Source organism: Phoxinus phoxinus (assembly GCF_949152265.1).
Source record: "Phoxinus phoxinus genome assembly, chromosome: 20".
Lineage (NCBI taxonomy): Eukaryota > Metazoa > Chordata > Actinopteri > Cypriniformes > Leuciscidae > Phoxinus > Phoxinus phoxinus.
In genome coordinates this window covers 15,958,072-15,985,073 of record NC_136895.1, presented here as the reverse complement: position 1 = coordinate 15,985,073, position 27,002 = coordinate 15,958,072, and the positions used below count along the sequence as shown (strand labels likewise).

The window sequence follows — 27,002 nt, the reverse complement described above, 5'->3', positions numbered from 1 at the left end:
ACTAAGACTAAACTTATTTTAAAAAACGAACACTTAAACTTACATCAGCTTGATAAAACTACCTAAGATGACAGAAAACATCTTTGGAAAAAATGTATTTGAAGTGTAATTGGATTGTTTAGTTTGCCTCACGTCCCATTAGATTACGTGGAGAGGGAGGGGTTTATGACCTGTACTGGGACCGATGGGCGATCGATACGCTTTGGCTTACGCTACACGCTTGTTCACGACTATTAAAAAATGATATATAGTTATGCGCACTTCTGAATTTCACTGGTAATAGTAGGTCTTCTGGGAACGTTTGGCCAACTGCTTTATGAGTACTGTGAATTCATTTTTTCGCCTACTATATAGTAGGGAAATCTGCATATTTGGATGCAGCTTCTGGCATTGGCAGTCTGACAAAATATGACAAGAAACATGTTGAAAACATGACTGATATTCTGTTGAGCGTTCTTGCGTTCTTTTCCAGTGAATGCATTAACTCAAATGCATATCTTGACGGAAATGTAAGTCACTTTGGATAAAAGTGGTGCGAATGTAAACTTCCGTTTCACTCGTCACACTGAAGATAGAAGACCGAGCACATTGCATTGTGGGATACAGTCTTTCGTATGCTATTCTAAACGTAGCAAAATGTTTATTTACCTGGTGATGTCACTTCTTTTGTTTGCAATTGCGAGAAGCAGAATGTATTCAATGGAGCTTTTCACTGATTTCCAATGCAGTCTTGTAGGTGTTTGTCGTGGGCGACTAATTAGGTTCACAGGATAATTAACGTAGTCTGGGGTAATTAACCATCATAAACATTGACAACAGCAACTGACTGACCACAATAGTAAAAACAGTTCAGTGCATTAACATTAAAACAATGATCAACAACATTTCAAATCACCACCTTTTGTGAACATTTCGGATGATTATATAGAGAGCCAGCTGGGTGACAGCAATGTGGCGATTTGACTGGGGTTGAGCTGACTGATGATTCAGTTATATGCGTTCTTTTCACCACCAATTATGCTCCTGATTACATAGTGGTAATGTGAGCTAGGCATGGCCCTCAATTACTGAATCAACCTTGCACAGCAGTGCCACATTCACTCCACACTGTTTAGCCCCCGTATAGCTCTCGATTACTCAGGCAGGGATAAAGCACGAGTAAGACAACTTAAAAGATATTACCAAGTTGTGAAACCCATTTGTCTTACACCACTTTTCCTTAACCTTGATTACGTGAAGGTAATGTAAATGCCTTAAAACTGTGGTCTTTTATCGGGGAAAGGTCATAAACAGCTAGTATAAGTTAACCCCAACTGCAAACTTAGATTGTTGCCCATTACCCTGATTTTGTACTGCATGTAAACAGCTGCCCCCCCCCCTTACGTTTGCCTGATCAAAAAGCCTGTTGTGTTTTTGGCCATAACAAGAAAAACAGTAACACTTTCGAACAATTCTCATTTTTAACTTGTTGCTTATTTGCTTGCATATTTTCTGTTTATTAGCACATTGTAATGCCTTATTCTGCATGACCATATTATTCATCTCTTAATCCTGCCCCCATACCTAAACTCAACAACTTCCTTGCTAACTATTAATAAGCAATACATTGGGAGTTTATTGAGGCAAAAGTCGTAATTAATAGTGAATATGTGTTCCCCATACTGATGTTTTACCAGAAAAACTAACAAGAAAAGCATTTAATTAGCCAAAGTAGCATGTCATAAAATAGACATATTTTATGCTAGCTAATTAAAAGGCTTTGCTTGCCAGCCTTCTGCTAATAAGATTACAAAGAGTAGAGGTTAGCAACGGTGAATATTATGTTAAGATATCAGGCAAATTGTTATCTTGCTAAAAAAGAAAACACAAAGAAAAATGTTTTTGACCATTTATAATTGTGAAAAAAACATAAATTCTAAGCTAACAGGCTAATAGTTAGCTTGCAAATGGATAAGTGAGATGAACGAAGATAAAAAAAAGATAAATGTTTAGTTTACAAGATTATTTTGTGCATGTTAGGTTAATGCTAATAACTCTATGCAAAGCTATCATGCCAGTTGTAATGTTGCTAAGAACACAAATAAACTAAATGTTTAGTTGATTAGTTTAAAAAACTACAAATGGTAAGCTATCAGGCTAAGCATTAGCTTTCTAAATGCAGGCTAACTACTGTAAAAACACCAAGAAATCTAAATGTTTAAAGTGCTGATACCAAGCCAAAGAGCGACTGTCGGCCAACTTGGGCAGTCATTGAGCATCAGCTGGTCCAGTTTTTGCGGTGTGGGGTATATTTGGCCAGTTGAGCATATTGAATTGGCACTTGTTGGCGTCGTCGGTGAGAGAGAGAATTCTGATTGGTTGTTGTTCAGCTTAGTAAACAAGTTTGCACAAGAATCAAAGCGAAAGTGATAAAAGCCAGCAAAGTCGTCAAGATGGCACACTCACAGACAGAAGGCTATTCTAATTTTACGCCATCTTACCAGAGCATTCCAATGCGTCAATATTTTCATAACAACATGAGCCGCCTGGATTGAAGAAAGTGATCGGCGTGATTGATATTCAAAATGGTAAGCAAGCGCTGCTTTGTTTATATATCTGCAGTCCTAGTTTCGGCTTACCTTTTGAATTAAGAATATAGACTACCGATACCTGCTGATATAGGTGCAGAACGCATGTGCTAGTTGACAGTCGCCTGTAGTCCTTTTAGTGTGTTTGTGCAGCTTTTTGGCTGAGACACAGCCGACGAGAGGCGACAACACAGTCAACTTTCTTTGCCGCCCTTTAGAATTACCATATTTGTTTGTATAAACACATGAATAAGAAAACTAAAAGAAGTTGAAGTTCAGTCAGCCGAAGCACTTGGTATAATGGGTATGAATTAAATTATATTGATGATTAAAAACTATCTCATAGTTTGTAAAATTTGCTTACAAAATTGTTTAGAACCAACAACCACGTGATGGTATGCATACTGAAAAACTACAAAAAAACATGCCTGGTGATTATATTGTACATACACAAGCCAGTGTTTTTACGAGGACATTAGTTAGCTGATGTTTTACAACATCCTTACAGTAAGTGATTATGCATGCCAGAAGAAAAAGGATATTCGGTATGGATCATTAATTTAACCAAATTCAAATCGCAGTGTAATAAGACCTATAAGTGCTTCCACCTTGCTTTGAGATCAGTGACTCTGATCAAAGCAGCTTTTAAGAACTGCACGGCGACAATGATATGCTAAACAAACAGCCATAACTCCCCAACCATAGCCCCAAGCATGATGCTTCTCTTCAAATATTAGTCTCCAGTCAGTTTTATGTTTTGCATTGTCTCGGTTTTAAGATGCTGCTGCTTCTCAAGCTAGAAAAAACAACCCATGCCGACTAAGAACTTTACAGCATGAGCCAGGTTAGTGTCTCTCTGCCTTGTCTTCTTTTATCGCTGTTTTGGCTCAGTTGCTATTTGGGGCACTTGGCTTTTCTCAGGTGTGACAAGCCTTGTTTCTGGTACGGGAAGAGAGTGTTGACACTGTCTCGCACAACCACACAAGGAATTATCCTGGGCTGGCTCCAGATCGCTTTCCAATAGCTGTCCTCTTCACTTTGTAACCACAAACAAACTGCACACACAGCTGTCTCCAAGAGACACATTCTCCACTCTTCCTTAGTCTTGCCAGGAAGAACTCGGTATCAGTTTGGCACATTACTTTCATCATTCACAGACATGTTCGTATCATTCTGACCTCACAGTCACCGATATTGAATCTAATCTGACGGGATGAAGTTTGTAGAATGTACTGCGCTCATTACATAAAGCTTTGACTAACCTGATCTCTCAATACAATATGTTCACAAATCTAGAGGTCACAAATAATCTACAAGTCAAAGGGGTTTTGAAACAGTAGCTTGTTTAGACAATCCCTCCGAAAACGAGGGATTTTGTTTCAGAGTCTGTCTTTGTTTCAGAGTCGTGATAATTTAATATCTTCTGGTTTGTCCTAGAGAGTCCTTCCCTCCTGCTACTCAAATGTAATGAGCTCTTATCTTGACTGACAGATCTTTCACATGACCTATGACCTGGCCAGTGCGGTGATGCGCATTATCAATCTGATTGGGATGATGCTGCTGCTGTGCCACTGGGATGGTTGTCTGCAGTTCCTGGTGCCCATGTTGCAGGACTTCCCTTCGGACTGTTGGGTGTCCCTTAACAAGATGGTGGTAAGTCTTAAACCTTCCAACTTACCTCGGTTTCTGTTACGCAAATCTTCCTTAACTCTCCTAAACAGCAAGTTCTCTGTGATTTGTGTAGCCCAAAGTTTGAGCATCATTTTCTACAGTTACACTCAAATAGGAATGAGCCATTTTCAATCCAGGAACTGAATCCTGGACTCAGCAAATGCCCCTGAAAAAGGTCACTCTGAGATTATGCCTGGACAATTCCACACGATATGCAAATAACAAAGCCAACACCTCTACTGATATCATCAGTGTTTGACAGTGTTAATCACATGGGCACATTGGGGAGCCGACTCATCACCTGCTTCTCTCACTTTCCCAAGTCTGCCAGGCACTTCGAGTCACCCCTCCCTCACTGCTCACCATCATCCATCTGTTCTAGAAGTTCTCCATGCTGTTTAGTCTAGTTTGAAGAAAAGACACTGTTTGGACATTTGCTACACTGATGTATACAGTAATCGATCGTGAACTCTTGCTCGGTAAAGTGTGTACAGCGTCAGGCAACTTCGACTGAGAGTACGACTTATACTTGGGTTATCTGGGGATTCACATGTGGGCAGAAAACCACTCTGACAACCAAAGGCTGGCTTGTTTTAAACCTTAGTGTAAACGATTGGCGACAGTTTGTGAATAGTCGTCGACCAGTTAGGTATGCAAAACGCAACACGTTTTATTTTTTCTCAAACTGAATTTACCAATGGAAAGGTGGAAAAACTCACAGGGTTGAATAAATCTAAGAAATGCAGATTATTTAGGGTTTCCTTGCCTGGTAACCTTTTTTGAGACTCTTTATATGCTGTCATGTGACAGGTTTCTCATTGGCTTTTGTTACCACAATAGTTGCAGTCAGTCTAGTCATTGCCAGTGCTTAGCAATCAAGGTCAGCAGCTTTGGAAAAGGCAGATTGCTTGAAATGAAAGACACAGCGTTAAACGATCCGTCTCATTATTTCAAGTGTCCGCCTGTACTCTCAATAGGCCCTTCTTTGTGCGGTAATGAAGCCTGTGAGTCACATTTGCTGAAGTGTTGCTTCTGCAAAGGTGCTATAAAGCACTGGACAATTTACAAACCTTCCTTCATTTGTTAGAACACAATACAAATTAAAGGGGCATTACCATTCAGGATACTGAAAAAAAGTGATGGCATTCAGACAGTGTGACTCCAATCCAAAACAGTATCACTTGTACTTGCCTTCTTCCTTCAAGATATCCAGGGTCTTGCACATGTCTTCAATAGTGGTTTGAAAAAACATCATGATCATTAATGTAAGCCTTGACTAATCAATATCACATCCAAACTGAATTAAAATTCCTTGTTGAAGTGCATAAATGAGTTACAGATGATTCAGCCACAATTCATCTGCCGCTGTGTTTCCCGTCTCTGACAGATCAATGCACTGAAATACACCCTTTGATCCCTTTTGATCCAGCTGTGCCCTGTGATCCATGACCTAGCATCTTTAAATCCGTCTGTGCACGGTTAGAATCCCAAATAAAGCATGTCCGATTCAAAGGTACATGCTCACATATGCATTTTTCAAGAGTCTTGCTTATAGCTCTGCAAACTTGAGGAGCCATTCAAAGTTAAGAGAAGCATCCCCCAGACATGTACAGACACACACGTATAGACTCATCATGGCCCATCTTCATCTACACATTCACAGTGAAGGGCTCTTACCAAAGCCCATTTAGCGCAGGTCAGTTCACTGGCAACCATCTTGGTAATGTGCCCATAATGAATGCGGGGAAGTACAGCTGTTATTGGGGAAGACTAAAATCTCACATTAGAACAAAGCCGTTTGTTAAAACTACTGTATTTTCCGGACTATAAGTCGCATCAGTCAAAAAATGTGTCAATATGTCATAAAGAGGAAAAAAACATATAAGTTGCATTTATTTCAAAAAAAAATTCACAAAATCCAAGACCAAGAACAGACATTTAATCTGGAAAGGCAAGTTATTCAACTACACAATTAGCACACAGAACAACAGGCTAAATAGGTGTCCGGCGTGCTAATGTAACACATTAACAGTTATTCAGCTACACAATAGCATAAATAACATATAACGTTACCTGGGAGGCTGAATAGGCTAAATTAACATTAGCCAGCGAGTCCAACAAGTTACCGGTAAGCAAGTTCACCAAGCTCCTGCGATCTCATTCCACAACACTGAATCCATTGAGTTCTTCCTCGGTGTCACTTCTGAACAACTCCGCTAACTAGAGCGCCCTCTCACGGCTGTAGATGGTAATGTTTTCTCTTGGTTCATCTCAGTCAGTATGAAGTAATTTTGATATACAAGTCGCACCTGACTATAAGTCGCAGGACCAGCCAAACTATGAAAAAAATACGGTATGTTTCTAAGCGGACAATAATTGCATCTAAAATTTTGCCCAAATGACACAAACACATTTTTTTAGGCTGTTTAATTCAATGTTCCTATATGTTAGAGTCAACAAACAACAAAGGCTATTGGCTCTTTAAACTTAAAGTCTGGACTTCAATTCTCACTACCATATTTATCACTACAACATTTTTCTAAAAGTGGCTTGTCTTCACCACCGTGAAATTGTTTGCTCTTTCACATATAAATGATTAAACAAGCAATGCTACAGAAAACCCTTTGGAGTGCAGCTAATTAGCTCTCTATATTTATTCAATTATAAACACCATTATAATACCCAAGCAAGCCATAATAGACAGTAACTATTAGGGTGATTTTTTTCCCTCAGCAGAATGTAGACTGTACAAAACTCTATGTTCATACTGATCCAAGAAAAAAGCCCTGCAGTAAATACAAATTACTATACTAGTTGAACTTGGCTAAATCAACTTAATAGCGAAGTCTCTTCATCTCTGTGCCAGTGGGGTAGAGTAACACTAGGTTAAATGTGCGCTAAGGGCATTAGTTGAGCAAACGTAACCAAAGCACAATTGCTTAACCGGATCTACCCTAATGTGTGCTAATCTGTCATTTAGCTCATTCCAAATCATGCTAGCAGCACTACAATTTATGTCTGCTAAAACAGATTATGCAGCATTAAACATTTCCTCTTTCTTTTCCCATAAATGCAGGGAACAGGAAATAATTTGTGAATGCCTGTTTATCCACAGAATGTGGAGCATGTGCTGGGGTGTTAAATGGCGAATGTTTGGAGGCTAAGCAATTGCTCAATGTGTTTATATGCATACACTTTACTGAGAAGCATGCCACTGCCAAGCAAATCTTTGTGTTTATAGTGTTTATGTAGCAGTACAAATCTTGAGAAATCAGTCTCACAGTGCAAGGCATGACTCAGGTCCATCTAAGAATAAACTTAGTGGATATTTAATTTCTTTCTTTCCCAAGGAGGGTTCAAATATATAATGTGGAACTTTAGCAGTTTATTGTGTTCATTCAGTGTTTAATTGTTGACCTGTGCGCTCACTCAGACGTTCCAGTTAACCCAGAAAAAAATATTGTTCAGGGTATGTCTGGAAGTCTTGGAAGGCAGACATGTAAAGAAGATGGAAAGCAGACATGAAGAGACACTGCCCACACTGCATGCTTTCTACACTGCCAAGCCTTGCAGTTTCTCAAATAAATGGCTAGACTCCAGACAATGTCTTCTTGGGCTTGTTCGCATTTGTACTTGACAGGATTGTTGGGGTTGAGGCAACAACCCCAACAATTGCTTCGTCCTTAGGACTGTATAGCCGAGTCTGCAAACATTTATATTTCTTATTTCTCCACGACACTTGCACTCTCTGAGCACTGTCTTTGCACCCGAGCTGCCAGTGATAGCAGTCAAGTGTGTCCTGGCCTCAACAGAGGCTTCCTCCATCCCAACCCTTTTAAACCACTTCTCAACTCATTTCCACAAAGTAATTCCCCATCACCCCGTTTTCCATTTTCACCTCATTCCCCCCTCTTAGTCATTCAAAGTCACCAGTGGCCTCCTTGACTTTGATTCAGGATCTTCATAGCCTTGTCTAAACCTGCTTGAAGTGAATGCAAATTAGGTCAAGCACATTTCACGGGGACTCATCAGGTCAATCCTGAAAAATCAGTAGCTTATGAAGAGAGACGAAGCACTTTAGTGTAGCAGCTGAGGTCCTATGCAGATATTTGCTAGGGGAGGAAAGACATTATAACCAGAGCCCAGCTGAACAATAAACAATGCGGTCCAATTAACCACCTTTAAATAACAGACAGAGTGATGAAATAATGAATCTATCACAGGTCCATGGCGCACGTAGCTATCCAACGTACAGTACTTGGCAAGCTGCCTTTAATAGGGGTTTTGTAGAGGTGTACCCGTCATGAGCCAAGATTTTGACACAAGGATTAGTGTCCAGAGGAGATCATGCTCAGGAGAGTGTATCTAGTGCTGATGAAGTAATCAAAGTCTCCCTTTCTTTTTCTATTTATCACTTTCTCGCCTTCCAATTTGCAGAATGACTCCTGGAGTGAGCTGTACTCCTTTGCCCTGTTCAAGGCCATGAGCCATATGCTGTGCATCGGGTACGGACGCCAGGCCCCAGAGAGTATGTCTGATATCTGGTTGACCATGCTGAGTATGATCGTGGGAGCCACCTGCTACGCCATGTTCATTGGCCATGCCACCGCCCTCATACAGTCGTTGGACTCTTCCCGGCGCCAGTACCAGGAGAAGGTGGGTATTATGCTCCAGACACACACACATACACACCGAAACACCTGCAGATGACCTTCTTATGTGTCACCGTTTGTTTGATCTCGCCAGATCAAAGTCGGTACCTATCGTCTGTTTGAGAGGATGAAACTGCTCAGGCCAACTATCCCTATGGCTGAGGATTCTGGGTATTCTCTGCAATCTGGTCTCCCTCTCATCTGATCAGTTGTCAGTCCCTCCCACGGCTGTAATTCGGTCTGCTTTGATTCCTAATCACGGCATCTGGTGCTTGTTTACACCGGCAACTCTAGTTTGCAACCCGTGTCTTGACGTCACAAACGATTTGGTTACAAACTTCTTATCTCTGCACTTTCCATTGAGCATGCGACTTTCTGGAACCTCCCTTTTCTTGAAAATATATAATCGGTTTGTTATTGCCATGTGCTATAAAGAAAATATTGTTTGGGGAGATTGTATTTCAAATAAATTTTATGTCCAGTCAGCGTCGGCGCTATGAGGGTCACTGTGCCCCCTCACCTCTGCTCCATTAACCCCCCCAAACAGATTGTCAATGCTCCAAACTCACAGCATTGGTCGGGAGAGAAGTTGACCACAGTGCTTATCAAGTCAAGTCAAGTCACCTTTATTTATATAGCGCTTTTTTTACAATACAGATTGTATCAAAGCAGCTTCACAGTGATAACATGAAAATAATACAAAAAACAATTTCATCATCGTCCACCTTTAAGGCAGATCTATAATATTGTTGAATATTAAATGTCCCCAACTAAGCAAGCCAGAAGGTAAGGCAACAGCGGCAAGGAACCAAAACTCCATCAGGTGACAGAATGGAGAAAAAAAACCTTGGGAGAACCCAGGCTATCACACTTTGGGAAGTCCCCCTACGAATGACTTACTTCGGTTGGCTTACTCATAGTGGCATCTGCACATCAAACTGGCATAGGGAAAAGTATTTCAAGATCAAGCACAACATTTAAAGGTATTACAATTTATTTAAAGGAATTCCTGCTCATCATTATTTGCATGCCTTATATTCTTACTCTAAACATATATATATATTACGATAAGATTTGAAGGAATGATGTAATGCAGAGAATCCCAAAGGGACTTTCGGTGGAGCTCATCAAATCTCGCCTCAGGCGGCAGACTTTCCTGTTCATTAATCACTAGCAACAGAGCTGCTTGCCGTCAGATAAAAGAGCCACTGAGGCAGCAGGGGAGTAGAACGTGCTAAAGATGCCAACCAAAGCCATTCTTTGCATGAGATAAAGGGCCCATAGGAAGCTGTTTTTGACCTCATGATCCAGACGCAATGTAATGCTCCTTTGAGCCAAAATATACATTAAAAAGCTGATGGTTTTTGTGCATACTTGAGATGAAGGGGATCTCACTGGTGGAGAGGAAGAAGTGGATTGCTGTGATGGTGGTCCTTGAGTGTCCTTTTCTAAAATAACAGATATATTTACAACATATTGACCCAGAATATGCTTTCCAGCATAAGTCAAGTCAAGTCAAGAATATTTGTATAGCGCTTTTCACAATACAGATTGTATCAAAGCAGCTTCACAGTATTAAATTTAAATAATAATAAAACGTCCATGTTTGGTAATGCTAATCAATAGTAATATTGATTGATTCATTAAATTGAATATCCCCAACTGAGCAAGCCAAAGGCAACAGTGGCAAGGAAACGAAAAACTCCATCAGGTGACCCAATGGTGACCTAAAACTCCATCAGGTGACCTAATGGAGAAAAAAAAAACCTAAATAAATGTATAGTAAATGCATACATAAATGTATAGTATATGTTCAAAAGCCACTGTAAAAAGCATAGGGTACTTTGAGTGAACTTTAAAATCCCTTCTGTAAAAGGATTTATCACGCCTTTGCAACCTGATGTACAAACAGCACAATGTCCCAATCTGCCATCTCCCCTGCTATGTGGAGACAAATGGATTGCCAGACAACGACAGATGAACGGGACATTAGCCATTACATAACAAGCATTACATTGCTTAACTTTGACTTTCAATTACCTGCTTAGGTCTAGCCTCCAACAAATGCTTATATGAAGTAGAACGACAGAAGTCTCAGATCGGTTTCTGTCAACATTACCGCACCCCAGGGAATTGTGGTTGTATGTACAGGCTTGCTGAGATTTACAGATCGAGCTGTATCAATCGAACATTGGGCACCGCAGTCTCAGATTAGATTAGTATGTTACAATAATGATCGCAACATTGTCCAACATGTACTGTACAAAAGATAATATACTGACTGCATCATGTATGGAAATGATTTGATTTTACAGAATAATATATTACAGTTCTTAGTCTTTTTGCAGGAGTATACAGCAATTATTGGTTGTGATCGTTGTTTAGGGTTGTGGACTACAGGGCTGTAGGGGTCTCATATCACGTTGGTTATTACCTAACGGTAAACCATCATAATCCCAGTTGGCGTCGGATACCTTTGGTTTAAATGTATCCACTGATGGACTCTATGTCCATATGGAATGAAAGCGTGATATACGGTTCACAGGACTCAGGCTTTCATCCCCCCTCCTTGGTGACTGTGATGACCTTGATGCTTTGGCAGATGGTCATGGGAAACATATCATCCCTTTATGCCACTAACTGAAGATGAACTGCATGTCCCATTACAAAAAAAAAAAAAAAAAAAAATCCCGGTGGACTGGCTGAAAATGTGATTTGATTTCATGCATTTAGAACATGCGCTAACATAGTTCATAATGAATTGCTTGTTTCCACATGTTTACTGGAGCTGTGTGATTTGTAATCTAGCTTGGGTTGGAAGGGATTCTGTTGTACATTTTTACGGAAACAAAATGAACAAAAATTTTTTTGGAAATTAAAGTCCTGGTTCTGTATGGAGAAACATTGCTAAAAAGCAACACAGACTAAGCTAATATTTAGCAAGCACAAATCAGTTCAAATGTCAGTGTCAGGTCAGAATATAGAATATAGTCAATTCAGCCATATTGGAAGGACTAAGATGATTATGTCTAATGTATTATGCAACATTGCATCAATTCTTTGATGATTTCTGCTAGGAAGCTTATACAGGTTAATCGGATCATCTACCTGTAGGTGACCAGATGTGTAGCTTATCATATTTGTGCTAAGCTAATGCAAGCTAAAATCTATCCTTCTATCTATCTATCTATCTATCTATCTATCTATCTATCTATCTATCTATCTATCTATCTATCTATCTATCTATCTATCTATCTATCTATTTATCTATCTATTTATCTATCTATCTATCTATCTATCTATCTATCTATCTATCTATCTATCTATCTATCTATCTATCTATCTATCTATCTATCTATCTATCTATCTATCTATCTATCTATAGTATAAACAGAGAACAGTTTCCAGTCTGAGACCTGGTACAATTGAAAGTTTCCTGAAGTGTTTTCAGTGCTAATGCACAGACCTTGTCTCTACGTAATAGGAGACTCAAACAGTGATTGCAACAAGGTTCAAGTAATTGGCTTCACGTTTCAGCTTAACACCTTGTCTTACTTCATGGCTGATTGAATGACCCAAAGAGAGGAGAAAATAGACTTCCTTGATCGAAAGAGACAAAGCGTAAATTACAGAGTGTGTCGAGCTTGACGAGACAAGCGGGCTCTGTTCTTTTGAGGTGGCTACATGTTGATGTGCAAGTAAACACATTTGTGGTACTTTCTTTAAGCACAGTTGTGTCAATGTTAAACAGACAGTCTCTGATTAAATTCTCTTACTAAAGATTTGCACTTTTTATTCCTTTTCCGCTACATGCCTCCTATATATGTAAAGTAGCTTCATTAAAGATGTGTTTTATTTACAAAACTAGCAATTAGCATTGTGCTATTACCCTACGCAGAAAGAAATGCAAAAAAGGTGAAAAGGGATAATGGCGTGCTGGGAGTCGGGACCCCCTGGTTGTTTCTTTTGGTTATGTGCGATTGTATAAATCCCTTATCCAATTGTAATTAATTAAGATCGATTTAGATTAGGATTTGGGCCGGATTACTGAAACAAAAGGTTTTTATGAAATGGGTTTATGATAGGGATTTCCACTCTGAGCTAATTAAAGTCACTCAGTGCACTTCTCATGATTCCCCTCCCATTGCCAAAGGGACGATGAGTAATAGTGTGCATGCTAACACGCATGCCATGTCAGTTGTATATAGGATATATCTGCTTCTGACAGGAAGTATAAGCTTTCTTCTGTTTCTACATGTCTTTTCTTCTCAACTTCAATCTCTTTGGTCTGGCAAACGACTTAAAGGATTAGTTCACTTTCAAAAATGTTTTTGCTGATAATTTACTCACCCCGATGTCATCCAAGATGTCCATGTCTTTCTTTCTTCAGTCGAAAATAAATCAAGGTTTTTGAGGAAAACATTCCAGGCTTTTTCTACACAGAATGGACTTCAATGGCAACCATCTATCCCAATGTTCAAATGAAGGTTCAAATGTCCGTCTCAATGCAGCTTCAAAGTTTCCACACAAATGCAGTCGAGAAATAAGGGTCTTATCTAGCCAAACGATCGGTCATTTTCTAAAATAAAATAAAAATGTATATACTTTTTAACCACAATTGTTCGTCTTGTGCTGGTTTGCGACATTGCCAAAGGGACGATTGGGACATCCCCCTACATCCCCTTATGTAATCAAGTTGGAAAGGTCACGTTCACGTCATCTATCAAAGTTATTTGTCTGTGTTCGGTTCAAAAAGATAGGGAAGGGCGAAAAACTCCATCTCATTTTCCCCTTATACTTCTAAATCGTCCATTTAAAAAAAAAAAATTGTAAACTTTACAACGTGATGACATAATACGTGGCGCGTCGTAGACCAGCATAAGACGAACAATTGTGGTTAAAAAGTATATACATTTTTATATTTTTTTGAAAATGACCGATCGTTTGGCTAGATAAGACCCTTATTTCTTGACTGGGGTCATGTAGACTTTAAAGCTGCATTGAGACGGACATTTGAACCTTCTTTTGAACATTGGGATAGATGGTTGCCATTGAAGTCCATTCTGTGTAGTTTTCCTCAAAAACCTAAATTTCTTTTCTACTGAAGAAAGACATGGACATCTTGGATGACATCAGGGTGAGTAAATTATCAGCAACATTTTTTTTTTGAAAGTGAACTAATCCTTTAACAACCATCAGCACCCTTTTTTGGGGGGGTTCTGGAGTAAAGTTGCAGACTTTGGGAGTGTCAGATTGCTCTCGGATTACATCAAAAGTATCTCAATTTGTGTTCCGAAGATGAACGAAAGTCTTACAGGTTTGGAACGACATGAGGCTAAGTAATTAATCACAGAATTTTCATTATTGGGTGAACTATCCATTTAAGTTTACTATTTAAAGTTAAAGGGATAGTTCGCTCAAAATGTTTAATTGTAACCATTTACCATCATGTTTACCAACCATTTACCAACCTCATGTTGTTACAAATCTGTTTGACACACACTGAAAAAACAAAACAAAAAAACAGTGATGATTGTGATTCTCCAAATAACACCAAATAAACAGAAATCCCTCCATACAATAGCACAATGTCCTGTACAACAGACAGTACCTGTCACTAACAAGTGCAACAGACTGCAACCCCTGTTAGTAGCCCAAGAATCGACCCAAGGCTTGTCAAGCCGAGCATATGTCACCGTGCACATACCGACAGTCATTATCCACATGCCGTTTTCAACCAACACCATCTATCCAGCTTGGAGGTCACTAAGGAGCATCACCCTTCCCCCATGTCATTATCCTGGTGCGCACATGACCCAATATAGTTGAGTTATGTTGGAATATGAGGTCTGAGAGGCCACAGAAGACTGCTTCAGAAATATTGTGACACAAGGTTCAAATTTAGCACACAACCGTATACTGTAAATAGCCTCCCTCCTTGGTAATAAGTGTTTGATGGAATCTGAGATCTTGACTGCAAAATAACCTTAACCTAAGCTTAATCTTCATCACCTCTGTTTGACTGTCTGTATCTATGATACTTTTTTTAAAATATACTCTTAGTCACTTAATCTACGCTCACTACTCTTAGTATTGTCCAGTATCATATAGATGGAATTTCATCTCTATTTAAATAAAAAATGCAGCGGATTATTAAATGGATCAAGCTTGTCATTGATAGGAATTGCCATCAGGATGTGTGTGTGAGAGAGAGATGCTGCAGAGATGTCACGAGCTGGTGTTATTAACACACTCTCTAACCTCCGCACTTTGCCATTCAACATAGAAACTGTTAATATGACCCCCTGCTTCATTAAGTCACAAGGTGGGATTTTCAAAATTTGACATTTTGTTAGTTTTTTTTAACCTGTGAAATATAGCCAGCATTCTATATCACGGATTCTTGAGTACTAGGACAAATCAGACTATATGATAGAAACATTTCTTTAGAATAAAATTTTTGCAACACATTGTTCTGACACAGAAAATATAATAATAAATATAGATATTTGTCTTGAGAGATTGTCAACTATGTTACAGACAAACTGTACGCCACTACACACACACACACTACACGTTAAGTGACTGTACATATATATATATATATATAGGTTTATTCTGCCACATGTACACTAATTATTTTAAAATAATTCTGAGATTTTTATTTATTTATATTTGGGTATAATCTTTTTCATCATAAATCTACTTTAAAGGTCATTTTGTAGTTTTAAGAGATGTCATCCAAAACTCGCAGTCCATGGGGAAGTAAATAATACCCTGAAAGAATATCAGAAGAGGCATTTACATTTAAACTGTAAAAAATCAGTCAAAACATAGTTGACAATGACAGTAACATAGTTGACAGATAACATAGTTGACAATTTCACCATTTCGCCTCAATTTCAATGGCAAACTTTGTCTGTTTATTTTCTTGATTAAGTTAAACTCACAGTTTAATATTTATTTGAAAGAAAACTAAAATTGTCCAAACCATAACAATGTACCCAACATAGTTGACGGGCAATTAATATACTCATTGCCAATACGTCATTGGAGATAAAATATAAACAACAATTAAGAGGATATTTACCATAATGTGTTCAAAATATCCACGGCAGAAAAATATATCACAATGTTGGTCACATGGTTTTGGGATAATCTTTTATTTTTATTTTCAGGTTCTGGTTAGTAACAGTTGACAGAACGTGTCAAATTAACCTCTTCCTTTTGGAAAGGCTAGTAGTAATGTTTCTTTAAAAAAAAAAATTCTTAAGTTTAAGATATATTTTACTCTATATTATATACTAATATAAAATCTATTATTTTTGTATTTTATTTTTTTGATATGGAAAACGTGTTAAAATATTCTAGTGATCATCACGTATTAGTTTCAAAGTGAAAAATTCAGTTATTTAAAAACTAAATGACAGGTAGTGTAGTAAATCCATGTTATAAATCAATAAATGCATAATTTGTTGTTCTATATAATCTAATTTCCACACAACATGCATGCATAGCCAAAACCATTTAACACAACAAATGTACTGCATATTCCAGTAATAAACCAGAAAGCCATCACAGTACAGATGATGCTGCAGAGACACGGTTAACTACATATGCTGCGCTATGAATAGAGCTTATCATCGGATTCATCATACTCTTATCATATGCTCTTTAGTCTATCACATCCACCATAAATAACTTGCCTGGAAGTTTCCTAAAATAGCAGAAACGCCCATACAGGAAAGCAAGCCTGGATGTTTACTTATTTACTGTCATCTATAGTGATCCCAGTCAGCATATCTCCACAAAAGAGGCCATTGTGGGATTAAGATTTGGCAACCTAAATTTTGGTGGTTGGAAATTTTTGGTCAAAAGTGTCCTGGAGATGTCAGCTAACATACATACCCTGTGTCCATTTTCTCTTCTCAGTACAAGCAAGTCGAGCAGTACATGTCTTTCCACAAACTTCCGGCCGACTTCCGGCAGAAGATCCACGATTACTATGAGCACAGATACCAGGGCAAGATGTTTGATGAGGAAAGCATTTTGGAAGAACTGAACGAGCCATTAAGAGAGGTACCAGTTACCAACAGAAAACGTTACACAATTGATAACTTGTGTTAAAACTGACACTAAACTCACTTCCGCACCTCCAGGAAATAGTCAACTTCAACTGCCGGAAGCTGGTGGCGTCCATGCCGCTCTTCGCCAACGCAGATCCCAACTTTGTGACAGCAATGTTAACCAAGCTCCGCTTCGAGGTCTTCCAACCTGGAGATTACATCGTTCGAGAGGGAACTATCGGCAAGAAGATGTACTTCATTCAGCATGGCGTAGTCAGCATCCTGACCAAAGGGACTATCGGCATGAAGCTCTCGGATGGCTCCTACTTTGGGGGTAAGGACCAGAGAAAGACCATCTTTGGAATAATTTGGAAACACGCATCAGTTTGAATATCATACTCAATATAGTACTTACAGAAAAAATGCTTTTCCAAGGCTAAACTGTTGTCAGGTATGATTTCCAAATTGTCATGTTGTGACATCCTGTAAAATATTACATTTTCAAAATAAAAGTCCCCATAGGAACTTTAAAAATACTTAACTACAATTTTTATTTCCAAAGGCAGTACAACTTAAGTTATCAAATTTAACAAACAAAAAAACTATTGGAGTAAACTCTAGTTTACCCACAAGGATCCTATTCGATTTGATCGATTTTACTATTATACTTAATTAATAATTAATATATTATAGTTAATTATAATGAATATACTTTTACATTCCATAATAAAAAAACTCCTAAAATAAATAATAGAAATTAAGCAAATTTATTCACTCAAAATTTAAATAATAAACTAAATCACTCAAAACCTTATTTGAGTATCAATTTTACTATTATACTTATAATTATAATTAATACTGCACTTTTACATTCCCTAATCAAATACATTTTTTTTTAAATTTGCATTCCCTAATCACTCATTATATTAAAATAATCATATCAAACTCAATCTTATGGCAATAAATTGTAAATTAATAGGTAACAACATTTTATCCTTGGAAAAATATTTGGCTGTAAACAATGTATTCAAAAAATAAAATTTCTAAATATAAGTCCAGGGAGGAAGTTATGCAAAAACATTTTATAAAATAAAAACAATACTGCAATTGCATTGCTTTAATAGTCAAAATGATGATGAAAATCAAAAACTGAAGTTTTAAAAGTGAATTAAAAATAAAACAAAAATTGAACGCATGCTAAAAATGTTTGCCGCCGTACATTATTGCACCTTATCATTGCTCCATCTGAGACCCTAACAGCTCACTTGCACTGTGAATGCAGTGATAAACACCACTGACATTTAAACATGACTCCTTAGTTTCTCCCTCCAGCAAGCTTTGTCCCATTTAAGATGCTGCCTTCTTTCGAGCGGCTTGCGTTGGTGATCCAGAAAAAAAGCAGTGTTTTTCCCCAGAGTCTTTAGGGCAAGGTCTGGGAGGGGCAAGGAGCAGAGTTCACTGAGGCTGCGAATATACCAGGAGCCAGCGGCACTGAAGAATGGCTGCAGATAAAGAACAAATTAATAACACCGAATTAGTGGAGCAGAACAGCAGAGGCAGAGCAATTTGTAACGTCAAGTTCAGAGAATCCCTGGCCCAAAAAAAATACACTTTACCTTTTCCAATGCATGAATGAGAGGGGCTTATTCATGATGCCAGACTGATTTGTCATGGTACTCTATACCGATCACAGCGTCTCTGCTTGCATGCTTCACATAATAAAAAGCCCACTCTGTAAACATAATTTTTCCGAAGTTGCAAAATAAAACAGATTATAATTTAAATGCAAGATCTATGTTTAGTTCTATGTTAAAACATAAAATAGATTCAATAGAAATAATGTTTTTTGAAAGAACTGTTTTTGTCCAGACAATGAAAGTCAATGGGGTCCAAAAATGACATTTGGACCCCATTTAATATCATTGTACGGACCAACAACAACAAATTATTTATATTTACACATTTTTTTGCCAATAACACTACATTACCAATAGTAGAAACACTTTAAAACAGTCATGGCTTGGCTTGTTAGGTTAATATTAAAAACAGAATGGACATTTGATTCAGTTAATAGCATAAACCATTGCACGTATATTCTACATACTGTATACAATTTAAGCGACCACACGGCTTTTAAAATAGCATTGGGAGTGACACATGGATACATTAAACATGTGTAATGGCCATGCTTCTTAGCAGCTTACAGAAATGAGAATCATCATTAATCTTCTGAGCTGAGCTTTAAATATCTCCAATGATACTCGGAATCGAGCATGTAAGTATATGCAGACATTCAAAGTTATATGTGAATACCTTCAATAGCAAGAACTTTCAGTTAATCTCTTTTAATCTTCTATTAGAATACATTACGTAGATTTGTGATATTGCATGTTCTTTATGTAATGATATTGAAACAGAGCTAAATTTGATCTCCACATTTGTTGTAAAGCCCATCATTCTCAGCTTTTATACCAGTGCCCTTGTTAGTGGGAATATTAATCATCAAAGATATTTAATCATCAAATCTGGCTGTAAAAGAAGCACAGTTATTAGCCAATCAGTGCACAGTTCGTGAGCCCTAGAATTTGAAAGAAAACCCCATGCAGTATTTAACAAGAGGCTGCATGTGGCAACTTTACAAAGGCTTCTCAATGAAGGACGTGGCCAAAAAAACTTCAAAGACCAAATGAGCTGCAGTAGAAACAGCCAGAGCAGAAGGGGACCACAAAACGACTTATTTTAATTATACACATTGTAATGAAATACAATAATCAGTTAAATTAAAAAAAAAAATATACAGTCATATGACTGCAAAAATCTTTTTTTTTTCAGTAAAAACATCTTTTAAATATTCAAACATCTTTAAAAATATATTAATTACTACGATGCTTAAAAAAACAATTGCAAATAGAAGATAAATAAGAAGAAAAGTAAACATTATTATACACCAATAACATTATAAACATGATTATACACCAAAAAAAACCCCATTATTTTATGCAATTTAGCTTCAAGTAAATGTATTTCGTTTAATTTTTTACTGAAAAAAAGAGATTTTTGCAGTCATATGATTGTATATTTAAAAATATTAAATAAATAATCATAAATGCAACACAAAATAAATTTGCCTAAAAGGAGAGACAAATGCTTTTCAAACCCTGCTGCCGGACATTTCTCTTTATTAAACTTAATATGTTAAGTTCATAGCACTAAAATATTATCAAATGTATCTAAATATTCAATATAATCAATTTGACAACACATGGTTAAGTCTCTTTATCTCAAAGGCCCTTATTAAGATGCAGATGTTACCCTGAATTAAAGCTTTATTGATTTGTTTTATGACAGGCAACTTCCACTTGGAGTTTTATTTACTCTACAGGGATGAGGGGCTCAGCGACTTCAATTAGAGTGAGCTGTGCCAACGTTCACTTTGAATCGCGGCCACATTTTCAACTGGGTAGATCCCAAATGCTGAGCATATGTGTGTGTGTGTGTGTGTGTGTGTAGATAGATCCCCTTTAGTCAGTGTCAGAATCTTACCTCTCTATAATGTTGAGTTTGACCTTCCACTCAGAGAGAAGAGGTGTAGTTAGGAGACAAAGCAAACTGACAGGTCATCGCGGTTACCTTTTCTGGTTTCAACTCCAGTTGAGGTGACATTTCAATGTGTACTTTCAAGAATAAAGAAAAAAGTGATTGAAAAACGTAATTAACATGACTATTATTTTGTTGAAGTTTATGTTCCACGGGATTAGATTGAACACTGCTGAAAAACAAAACCCACTTAAACCAGCCTAAAAAGGTCAAGGTCTCACAACCAGACCAAGCTGGTCAATCTGTCTTTTTTGATGGTTTTAAAGTTTTTTTTTTTTTTGGCCCTTGTCCACTAGTCAGACTAAAGAGAGCAGCTGACCAACCAGCCAAACGACAGATAAGACTCTGAAAAAAAATCGTATCTTATTGAACTTGGTTTACTGGCATGGTCAAGTTGGTGTTGTATGGTCTAGTGACAGAAACCACTCTAAAACCAGCAATCCGGACCAGTCTGACATGGCTGGGAAACCAGTTAAGATTGTTAAACAGCAAACAATCTTAGACTGTTTAATTTTTTTTTTTTTTTACTTGCTTGAATGATTGGAATCACTTCAAAAATGGAAAATATGGTCAAGTGCAACGGAAGTCTGTCATATAGGCAACATAAAATTATAATGGAACATATAATGGAATGTTTTTTTAATGGTGAGGATTTCTGAAATTATATAAAAAATGTGGATTTCGATTTATCTGCCAATATATCGGTTACCGGCTTTCAAATATAAATAATTATTGGTATTTGCCAAAATGTTCATATTAAAAACTTGTAATAATTCATATTAGTATGGTGCATCCATACTAAAAACCTAATCTAAAACCAACTAAGACCAGTAAAGCACTTTTAGAAATGGTTTAAGCAGGAGGATAAGCAAAAGCTTTTCTTTCATCAGGTACATCCAGCGCATAACCTGATTTCACCATGTGCAACGTTCCTGCCTCCTGGATCATCATCTTTGTTGATCCTGGAACAACATGCCTAATCAAGCAATCAGATTTGAGGGACAAGTTTACAGTTTATGTCAAGTTTAGGCTTACAACCAGGGTTAGGTGCGTCTACATCAGTGTCACCACAACCATTTCCCTCTGATTTTAGGGATAACTTATAGGGTTAGGTTTAGGGATAGGACGAAATTTTCAGACAGGAATGTTAACTCTCGGCTAACTCGGCAACGGCTAACTCGGCAAAATCAGGACGTGACAAGTACTAAAAGACACATCTAAAACCAATTAAGCACGACTAAGATACATACGATTTTGGAACCACAACCATGATATGTCGTGTTGATTCTCAGAGATCTGCCTGTTGACCCGTGGAAGACGAACCGCCAGCGTGCGGGCGGACACCTACTGCCGACTGTACTCGCTCTCCGTGGACAACTTCAATGAAGTACTGGAGGAGTACCCCATGATGAGGAGAGCGTTCGAGACCGTAGCCATCGACCGCCTTGATCGAATAGGTAAGTTGCCTAGAAAATAAAATTGGTTGCATACACACAAAGCATTATGCTTATAATAAAGAACCCTGGTAATACTATAGTACACACTCAGCACATTTTGTGAAGGTGCGTTTACCTGTGTTAGAGGCGTTACTGGTACACAGCCCAGGATTCCATTTGGACATTCATTGATCACATCTGTGCTCAAATTCTAGTGAGCTCCAAAATTGGTTTGTCTTCAACACGATTGTTTTGCCATTTTTGGCTTGTGTCCTCAACACATAAACACGTAATTTGCCAAGATAGGCAGGCCACCTGCCCTCCTCACCCCTCTCAGCATCCTCTTTCCTTATCTCCCAAGGTCAGTGTGCTGCTGATGTCACTCCCTGTCACATGACCACCGTAGTTGTTTACACATGGGCCATGCAACCACCCCACTTGCTGCTGTTGCCATGGCAGCCAGATTCCATAAATGATCAGTTCTGCTCACGAAGGGGAGTTTAGACCACAGACACTTTGCCGAAGAACATCCGCTACCCCAATTTCACAATAAATGACCTACTACAGTCGCTTACCGTCAATGTTGGCTGTTAAAATTTATGAACGTCAAAAATGACAGTTTTTTTATTTACTATGGGAAAAGAGAGATTCAGTTATGATGTCAATTTGTAGGCCTAACCGGAAGGCTAATTCGCCATGGGCTCCCTCTGTAATTTCCTAAGGGGTTTTAAATGGTGGCTTTCGATTTATGAGTGAAATAAGGTTTGTGGTTGACATTACTTGAGTATTTTCACGTTTTTCTTTTCTTAATGCATAAATTACAAACCATTCATACCGCACATGTACTTTAAAACCATTGTGCATAATTTTTAAAGCACACAATAGCAATGTTAATAATTTTTACTTCTAAATCGAATTCTGCAAATTTCCCACAACATGGAAATGCTAATAATGCTAAAAATACAAATTCTCTGAGTTTTAGACCACAAACTGAACAGCTCTATTCAAAGAGATATCTACAACAAGGTGAACATGATGAATGCCAATAATATGTGCTCCACATCGTGTGATATGAACCATGTAGCAGTGGATTTGGGAGACAGCTTGGTGAAATTGCATGCTCAAACCACGAGTGATAGATATAAGTGTTATTTGTATGTGCTTCTGGAGACGGAGGTGAGAGAAATGGAAGGCGATGTTGGGGCCCTGCCAGCAGGAGCTGTGCGAAGGATGTCATTTTAGCTGCAAATTGTCTTGCTAGCAGCAGGGTGCAGGTGATAGGCACGCGCCATGTCGCGAGTTAGTGTTAGCGGTGCCGTGACTCAGCACAATGACACCAGTGCCAGACATTATAGCTTCCCTCTCACTGGAAATCTCAGCAGAGCTCTGGGGCTTGCTGTTCACAGGGAACTAGATGACCCATCAGTCTGAAAAAGCAGTTATCAGAAATAAAAACCCCAACAGGAATCCACTGAGTAAAGTGCAAACATCCATCTAAACAAGTTCTGTCAACAATCAGACCAAAAGACAATACTCGAGGCGTGCAAAATTGCATGTTTTCAAAAAAAGCTATAATTTGGCTAGATTGGAGTTCACCTCACCCCAAAAGGACACGTTTCTTAAAGGCAATGTACATAAGATATGCTCTTGCGGAGGGACACTTTTCCTCCCTTTTCCCCATTGTGCAAGTCTACCAAATGTGATTTGAATGACTCTTCTGCACCATATAATCACTACATCTGGAAAATGAGACACTGGAAAAGTGTAGTATGTCAGATTAAGCCTATGTTACTTTGTGTCTGACGATTACTAAAGGCACAGAGTGAAATGGGTTCACTGTAATATGAATGAAGCATTTAGGTAGTTGATACCATCATTAGACATCCATAACTGCAGTATTGTTTGCTAGTTACAGATATAGCTGTTAAAGGTATGATCGAAGATGTGTAGACAAAGCTATAACTGACCATAATCTGTACCTTTCAGGCAAGAAGAACTCCATCCTGATGCACAAAGTACAACACGATCTTAATACTGGCGTCTTCAACAACCGTGAGAACGAGATGATCCAGGAGATTGTGAAGTACGATCGGGAAATGGTTAAACTAGTTAAACAAGGAGACATGCAGAGGCCCAGGGCCATGTCCATGTCCATGGCTCCTTCATCTTATGGGAGCATGTTTGCACCTTCTAGTCAGCCCTCTACAAGTTCTGCCATTGCTACCCTCCAGCAAGCTGTTGCCATGAGCTTCTGTCCCCAGATGGGCAACACTCTAGTGGGTTCTGGGGCTGTCCAGTCACCCCGCATGGTGCGGCGCTTCCAGGTGGTCCAGAGCCAGACACCCCCGGGCTCCCAGTACTCCACCTTAGCCCTTGCCTCTGCCCTTGCAGGCACACCTGTCCATAGCCCTCTGGCAACTACCGGTCGAACATTCCAGTATGGTTCCAGCCCCCCGGGTGCACCCTCAGGCTCCCAGTTATCCCTTGTACAGCAACACGTCCCCAGTCCCACACATCGACCTCTTGTCCCCAGGTGCGCTTTAAGCCAGGATGCCCGTGCCCTATCCGCCTCCCAGCCATCCTTACCCCATGATATGGTACAGCCAGTTGCCCCAAGCCCTCCCCAGTCCACCAGAGTCTCTTCCACTTCGATCGGTCCTCCTCAGAACCTCCCCGGCCCTGCTGGTATTAGAGGAAGTATTCCGCCAAGAATGGCACTATCCCACCAAATGTCTGTAGGTGCATTTCCTCCTGCCTCCCTCCCCCAGATGAGACCCAGTTTGGATTCAGGACTGCCCAAGAAGGATTCAATAATCAGTTTACCAGAAACTGAACAACATCACATCAGATCTAGATTATCATCAAATTTGTGACCACGATAGTGTTGGCAGGCTCTGCCTGGGTCAGGAATGTGTGGACTCTCCTTAACCAAGAACGTTTCCCGACCCCTAGTCACACCTTTGGATTTTACTCACAGAATGTATGTGGTGCGACTGGTTATAAGGACAAACAAACCCTCGAGACTTGATAGCATAAAATGAACACGTCTGTATCATTCTTACCACGACTGGGACATTTCCATTGTACCTATGATATAAACATCAATGTAGCTTCCACCCTCACAATTTGCCTCTTTGAAATGGTTTTCTTTATTGTAGCTGCTCACAAAGATGTACCCACTCCCTTTTATATTCTGTAGTACAAATAATGCAAACTGATACGTGTCTGAATACCGGGACTTAGCAGTTTGCTTCTGATCACATTGTAGGAGCTAACTCCCTCTTCTCAACATGAACCGGGCTAGACATTAGATATTTAACCTATAATACGCAATTTTAGAGTTGTTATAGAAAAATAAAGGTGTATTTGAAGGCTCAAGAGTCCCAAACCGGTTTCAAAATGAGAACTTTTGTCTATGTCTTTGTCTTATTCCTTCAGACCAAAAAAGGCCAAAGGAAAATGTGAACATAAGATGACATGTAAAGATGTGTCAAATGAAATGAAAGGATGAAAGCAATTTCATTGCCTTGATTTTGAACGTTGTGTGTGTGTGGCCATATGTGCGTTTGTTTCTTAGCTATCCCACAACAGAGCACATTTCATCATCTTAATTTAGCGTTGGGACAATTAAACAAATCAACAGTTTCCCAATAAGGGTTCATGGGAGTGAATACCACATACATTTTGAGCCAATTATGCTGTTGACGTACAAAGTTTAATGACTGGGAGACTAATTTGCCCTTATCTGGTGCATTCAAATGCATTTAAGTCTTAATTACAAAGGACTTAAGTAGCTTTCCTCAGAAAGGTCAGCTTTTCATTATCAATGACCTATTTATTAGAAAAATTGTGGCTCTGTCCTCTTTGTAAAAATCGTTCTCCCTCACAAATAAAGCAGAGAGTGCATAAATATGACTTAATGCAGTTTTGAGGGGGATCGCACATCTTAGAGGGCAAGTGAGGTTATGCGAGTAAGTACATTAGGGGTGATTACCCCCTCCTCTGCAATGTGACGGGATCCATCAGGCGACGATGAGTCTCTCCACTATCTGTTGTTTTGGAGCACTAAACTCACTCGCCATGGCTACCTAATGAGGTCTGATGTCCTCTCTGTCTTTAAATCCTTGAAAACCTATTTATATTCTGCTGTTACTTACTATTTCACAGCTCGAAAGAGACTATAAGCTCTGTTGTAGCGGCTCCTATTTGTTCTTTGCATCCTGGAGACAAAGTCAAGCGCAAATTGCTCATTTATGATTTCTAAAAAAATAACAAAATGGGCAGATGTTTGAAAATATCATCAGACTTTTCTTACACACATTACGCACATTTTTTATGACTTTGAATAAAATCATGTCTTTTTAAATGATTCCCTGCAGACTCCGCTGTTCACGCGTTGGTGTCGTCCCATAAGCGGATTAAAAAAAGTCATATAGCTGCTTTTAATGATGTTCATATCCTCAGTTCATGTTGCACCAAACATAGATGTTGATTTTATTCAATATATGCCAAGTGTTATATTTTTGCCAAATTCTAAGGAATATTTGAAGCAATAAAGTTTACAGTTTGTCCATGAGAAAGGAATATTTGTCTCAGTTGTAGCTATGATTAACAAAAAAAAATATGCTCCACTAAATACTACTACGTTTTACTATGCATTATGGTAGAGGAAACATGTTTTATAATGAAACTTTTTTTTTCTGTTGTTGTTCAAAAGGAGAGCACATGGCATCATTATTGATTAAAAAGCCACGTTTTTTTTTTCCGCAGCGGCTCTGCTGTTTTGTTCAAATAAACTTTCAGAACGTCTTGCGATGAAGCTACTAAACAAACATGCTTCATTAATTAGGATGTTTCAAGACCCTGGGGTTGTTTTGCAGCTTTGCGTGAAATAAAGTTGTATGATGATGGGGTGATTGACAAATATACTTACCGTTTATTAATCTACAACTTAACTGAGTTAATTACAGCAGTTAATTTTAGTCCAGCAGATCTGAAATTCAATTGGTCGCC

The 27,002-nt window shown here is 38.6% G+C and overlaps 1 protein-coding gene and 1 long non-coding RNA gene across 3 annotated transcripts in view; one reads left to right on the top strand and one right to left on the bottom strand.

Annotated features, from left to right (window-relative positions):
- The window catches only part of hcn2b (hyperpolarization activated cyclic nucleotide-gated potassium channel 2b), a 32,733-nt gene extending 6,120 nt beyond the window's left edge, over positions 1–26,613 (top strand). Inside the window, exons 3-8 of one of the 2 annotated variants that reach the window (XM_079592437.1) lie at positions 4,059–4,220; positions 8,676–8,894; positions 16,823–16,969; positions 17,050–17,290; positions 21,846–22,010; positions 23,976–26,613. In XM_079592437.1, coding sequence (XP_079448563.1) covers positions 4,059–4,220; positions 8,676–8,894; positions 16,823–16,969; positions 17,050–17,290; positions 21,846–22,010; positions 23,976–24,862 — 1,821 coding nt within the window. In that variant the 3' untranslated portion in view covers positions 24,863–26,613. The remainder of the gene's footprint in view (positions 1–4,058; positions 4,221–8,675; positions 8,895–16,822; positions 16,970–17,049; positions 17,291–21,845; positions 22,011–23,975) is intronic. The other variant, XM_079592438.1, reaches the window with a different exon arrangement.
- Positions 18,034–20,620, bottom strand: LOC306987850. The gene is made up of 3 exons (XR_013795267.1): positions 20,500–20,620; positions 18,573–18,688; positions 18,034–18,458 (listed from the first exon to the last, which is right to left on the bottom strand). It is a non-coding gene; the product is annotated as an uncharacterized lncRNA (long non-coding RNA).
- Positions 26,614–27,002: the final 389 nt, after the last annotated feature.